Source organism: Etheostoma spectabile, chromosome 11, assembly GCF_008692095.1.
Source record: "Etheostoma spectabile isolate EspeVRDwgs_2016 chromosome 11, UIUC_Espe_1.0, whole genome shotgun sequence".
Classification (NCBI taxonomy): domain Eukaryota; kingdom Metazoa; phylum Chordata; class Actinopteri; order Perciformes; family Percidae; genus Etheostoma; species Etheostoma spectabile.
In genome coordinates, this window is record NC_045743.1 from 17,364,968 (window position 1) to 17,370,437 (window position 5,470).

Consider the following 5,470-nt stretch of genomic DNA (forward strand, 5'->3'; position numbering starts at 1 on the left):
AGTCTCCAGCCTGTGTTTTATTTTTGTTTCACCAAGGTCTCTCTCTCTTCACAAATTCCTCCCTCGCTGAACAGAAACTTCCACAACATAGAGCTGTATGATGGATGATCTTCCAAATGAGTCATTGTGATTAGTTTATAGGTGGTTAGGGTTACTGTAGGTACAGGGCCTAGGTGTCTAATAAAACCTGGATGCAGCGTTGGAGGCGGCGCCTCATTCATTCTTTTGAGGGTTACTTAGGGGCGCATGAAGCCAAAAATTTCAACTTCCACCCGTTAAAATGACCCTGATGATCTGGACTGCCTCCCCACTGTGTGGGCCATAGACCAGGCGCACTAGACCTCCATCCACCAGCTTGGCTACTTCCGGTTTAGTGCTTCATTAACTTGAACAGGGAAATCCTAGATATAATGGTTAGAGAGGAAAGATTTTAACATCAACTTCATCAAAGATGCCTTCTGTCTGCTTGACTTCCTGATTCAAAAAGCACTCTTCCTGTACCCAGAGACCACATGGGAAAAGTGTTGCATTGCATTTTGAACAGACTGACCCATTATTGAAAGCATTTTTTCTCTAGTATAGCTTTTAGTCGATTTTTGTCCAGAGTTACTCTTTTCATCTGGACTGTATTGGCGTCATCCAAGTCATTTTAGAGCTGACCTCTCAATTACAGTGGGATCCCGTTCGGGGATGATGTGCTTTGGCTCGTAGCTCAGACTCGACTGATGATGTGGTTTGATTTGTTCAGTCTGAGTGGAATTGATACCATATGACATGCTGAACTTAAGAGTGTGATTTCACCAGTATCATTTAATCTATAAACGGTAATGCACATCTTGTTTTGAAGAAACTAATAATACATGTGTGGTAACTTGTTCCACCACGCCCGAAGATAAACACCCAATCACAGCTGAGGAGTCTTTGCGATCAATCTGTCAAACTAGGCAGTGTTGATCAAAGATGAATCCATATTCTGGGATTGCATTGCCTTTTTTTCATAAGACATGTATTTTTAGTGTTCTGTTTGGCTGTAAAATGAAAATACTTGTTACCAAGTTACCGTCTGGAGCTATTTATCTCATTTTACATCCAAACAGCACATTAAAACATGTGCTGAAAACATTTGAGCAGAGACAAAGGCAACGCAATAACAGAATTTGATTCATATTTGATCAGCGCTAGTTCGACAGTTTGATTGCAGTTCACAAGTTCTTATTGACACTGCATCAGGAGACTTCTTGCCTCTGATTAGATGTATTGGTTATGCCTCAAGAGCATTAGGAGAAGGCAGAGTAACATGTTCTTTTCACAGATGACCTGAGTCATGTAGTACTGTCAATATATGGTGACAGTTTGAGCAAATATGAAAAAAAAGATTTTAAGTTACCAACAGTGCATAGTTTCTGTTTCGATGATCAGCCTACCATAAATGTTCTTTATGCCTCTGAAATCCCACTATCTTCTCTTCGCTAACGTCTCTTTCTTCATTATATCCGGTTTTCATGATCAGACTGTAGCCCCCTGACTCTTCCTGTCTTCCCCCAGATCCCTGACCTGGACAGACGCATGTCGGCCATTGAGACCCTCCTGAACCACTTAGAGCAGAAGGTCACCACGACATACGACCAGGTAAATCCATTAAATCTCACCCCGCAGTTGCCAAATAATCATCACAATCATCATTATCGAACCTCCGGCCAGCTGTTGCAGAAAGAAGCTTTGGGAATTACATGAGGATAATTAAAATTTAAACCAAAAACATTCAAAAAGCTGCCAAGAACCATGGCAACCGGGACTGTGGTTAGTCCTTTGTTTCCAGCTGGTCTCCTCACATGTGCCGTAACGCAGAAAGAAAACAACAGAGAGATCCAAACTTTCAGTTTTCTTAAACTACACATGAAATATGAACCTTGCACTTTACTGGCTACAGACGTGCATGTTCCTGAGCAAACATATGATCTCACAATGTCCGGTCCCACTCCTCAGACAGCACCTTCTGCTGCACACACAGCTGATGTTAATTAACGTCTGTGAGGATTGACATGGATATATGGGGTGTTTGGTCTTATCTTATCTGACTATGCTGGAATGACCCCTGAGTGGCTGCCATGTGTCCAGAGGCTTTGGCTGGAGCTCTTCTATAATGTGGGACGTCTGCTCAGTACTTTGTATTTCTTTGTAGTTGTTCCTGCTGCTTGCACGTTTAGAAGAGTGAATTGTGATGTCTTCGTATAGTTGTAAGCAAGATTAGATCATTATTGGTTATTATTGGAGTAAGGGAGAAAAAAGAAGAAGATGAAAGAGAGATGTCCATTAACTGGCGCCACACAGGTGACACTGTTTAGATCTAATAAACACGCCTTCTTATCGCCACAGGTGACACTGATTTTGCCAAAGAGAACAAAACAGAGATCTTCCAGATTGTAACTTTAAGGGACAGCAGATGTAAAATAGACTTTTGGCTTATTCTGGCACATTTCACATTTTATATTCATTATTTGTGTGCATTGTCCCCGTTTAATGAACTTGAAATGAAATTAAATTAAGGTCATTATTGCTAATGATAACACTTAATAAAATGATGGCAGCCCTAAAGCTACACTAATCAGTATTTATTTTTTAAACAAAGGCCCAGTATGTGTAAAATGAAAAAAGCTGCTCCAAATGACAAACTCATGTCAAAATTATAAGATAATAATACTATGTCAGTGTTATGTTTACGTCTTATCTCATTATGGCCCCCAAGTGGCCCAAAAATATATATAAATCAAAGCTGCTTTCAGCGTAATCCCTCTCAATGTAGTTTCAACTGTTCAAACTGAAGTAAGGATCTGGTCTGCAGTTAAAGAGAAGTGTGACCTGTGAGTTTATTTATTTGACTATATCGCTTTAAGAAGATTCAAGTTTTCCCTCTTCACAACAAGGAGTTGGGCTTTTTTGCAGCTCATTGTTCAATCATTGTGATAATGAAGAGGACACCCAGTTGCTCCAGTGCATCCTCCACTCATCAACAGCCAGGTCTCGTTTGGATTTGGTGTCTGTTTTTAATTGGGTCATATTGAAATCCACACCAATCAGAGAATGAGTCAACCCACAAAAACAGCAAACCGTAAACCAACACAGAATTGAAGCTCGTCTGGTAATTAGTAGCTATCCTGCTTCAAATGAGAGCAATAATGGATCGACTCATGCTTTCCCTCTCTGTTGTGGCAGAGCCCAGCTTAAATCAATGGGCATGTGGCACGCAACACGTCTGTGTTAATGGCCATAGAGACCGGAGAGTTCTCACACTTTCATGCATCCATCCATCCATCCATCCATGCATGCATGCATCTATCCATCCATGCATCCATGCATCCATCTATCCATCTATCCATCCATCCATGAATGCATGCATCTATCCATCCATGCATCCATGCATCCATGCATACATCTATCCATCCATCCATGCATTGATCCAGAACTTCTAGTTTTCTGTTTCAGATCCCAGGTGTGTCAGTTGCAAGGTGTTGGTGATATGCGTTATGCAGAATGCAGCTGTACAAGTCAGCAGTTTATTGTTTATCGTTTGCTAAACACCGCCCTACTTGTTGCTGTGGCTACGTCTGTTCTCAAACTGCACACGTGCAGTTTACAGTGAGGACAGTGGCTCCAAAAACGCAGCAATTGTTGGAACAATGAGCCATCGAATCCACACAGAGAGCAGACTTCTTTTGTTTTAGCCAACGACCTTCGATTTCATCGGCTGAAATTAACTGTAGCTAGCATATTCTATCAGCTGTAGCTACCTAGCTCTGTGGTTTGGGTTTGTGTCTTTTTCTAAAAATGGTTAGACTGTCTACAGATGGCATTTAAGGTTTTCTGCTGACTTGTTTTAAACAAGAAATCAAAGTGATACAAGTGTCATATATGTGCACACAATGGCTACATGGATATATCATGCTAATAGACTGAGGCTAAAACTACACACCCCAGGCAAAAGTCAGCATCCTCTCCAGCTGATGATCCTTAAAAAAAGACACATAGCTTAAATATAGCAGCTTTATTGTTCTTGTATTGCAAGGTGAAGCTAGTAAGCTAGTAATTTTCCTTGCAGGATTAATAAATTATAAATGATTTATTATAAACCTTAGTATTATAGTACAGTATAAAAATGTAATTACTCTGTTTTTCATAGTGCTAAACCACTGAGGCCGTGTCACTGCTTTCACTCAAGCAATGCATTTTAAACCAAGCAAAGACACTAAATATAAGGTTTGAATACAGGATGTTCTCCGCTGTGTTCCCACAGAGCAGCCCGGCTCCTCAGACTCCAAACAGCTCCTCTCCTCTTCCTCAGTGTGAGGAAGAGGACTTAGAGGAGCAGCAACTGAGACAGAAGCTGCATGAGATGACGGACAACATCAGTGACCAGGGTCTGACCTCTGACGAGGACGAGAGCCCAGCATGGAGGAGCCCAGAGGGGGAGGCCAAGCCCAGCAGGATACCCACCACCAGACCCACATCCAGAACCAGCATCCTTCTCTGCAGACTGGAGGAAGAGCGGCCCCAGCAGACTCAGAAGGTACACATATCTGAAGACCGTTGACTGCTTTACCCTGGCAGAGGGGTTGGCGGGGAGGGTTACTGGTAGTCCCGTTATAGTCTCGCATTGCCAGACCTTCCTCCACAGTGCTGCGGAAGAGGGTCCGTCTAGTCCTCACAGCATTCCTGGATGGGAGATAAACATGCTCTGGTTTATTGGCATTTCTTCAAACCAATCACAATCGTCTTAGGTGGTGTTAATACCCAGATGGAGCAATGGTGCCTCTTCGAAAGAGCCTCAGGAAGGAACTTTTTTTGGTGGATCATGTGTACGTTCAAAAGTAGTTTTAGTCCTGCAACAGAAACTCTAGTCTAGTCTAGCTAGCTGTCTGGATTTACCCTGCAGAGATCTGAGGACCAGTACCATAGTCCTCAGATTGACGAGCTAGTCTAGCTAGCTGTCTGGATTTACCCTGCGAGACCTGAGGACCGAGGAAAAATATAACCATATCCTCAGATTGGACAGATAGTTACGCTAGCTGTCTGATTTACCCTGCAGAGATCTGGAGACCAGGTAACCACAGGCTGCCAACTCTCGCATATGGCCGTGAGAACACACGCATGTGACTGGTTCACACGATGCGCACCACGCCACACCCCCGATTTCTCACGCTGAGGTGCAGCCCGGTCGGTCAAATTTCTGAAAGATGAGTTTATCTATGTTTTACCTTGAGCCACTTATGATCGACTATGTCTTTCAGAGACTGTGGGGGGTTCAAGAAGCGCTCCCTGTCTGTGAATTTTGCAAATTGTCGCAAAATGAGAACATTTTTTTCACGAGCCATCCCAGGTGCATTTCCCCGGCTCCAGGTATGAGCTCTGAGTATTACAGACCCGTCCGTCGCTTTGTGTCCTCTCTCTCTGTAACGATAGAGGTGAGCAGCGC

The 5,470-nt window shown here is 42.9% G+C and overlaps 1 protein-coding gene across 3 annotated transcripts in view; it reads left to right on the forward strand.

Moving 5' to 3' along the window:
• Window positions 1–5,470, forward strand: part of mlphb (melanophilin b) — a 49,416-nt gene that overhangs the window by 34,229 nt on the left and 9,717 nt on the right. For all 3 annotated transcript variants that reach the window (XM_032530365.1, XM_032530367.1, XM_032530366.1), the window contains 2 exons: window positions 1,546–1,629; window positions 4,292–4,564. In XM_032530365.1, the coding sequence (XP_032386256.1) occupies window positions 1,546–1,629; window positions 4,292–4,564 (357 nt within the window). The remainder of the gene's footprint in view (window positions 1–1,545; window positions 1,630–4,291; window positions 4,565–5,470) is intronic.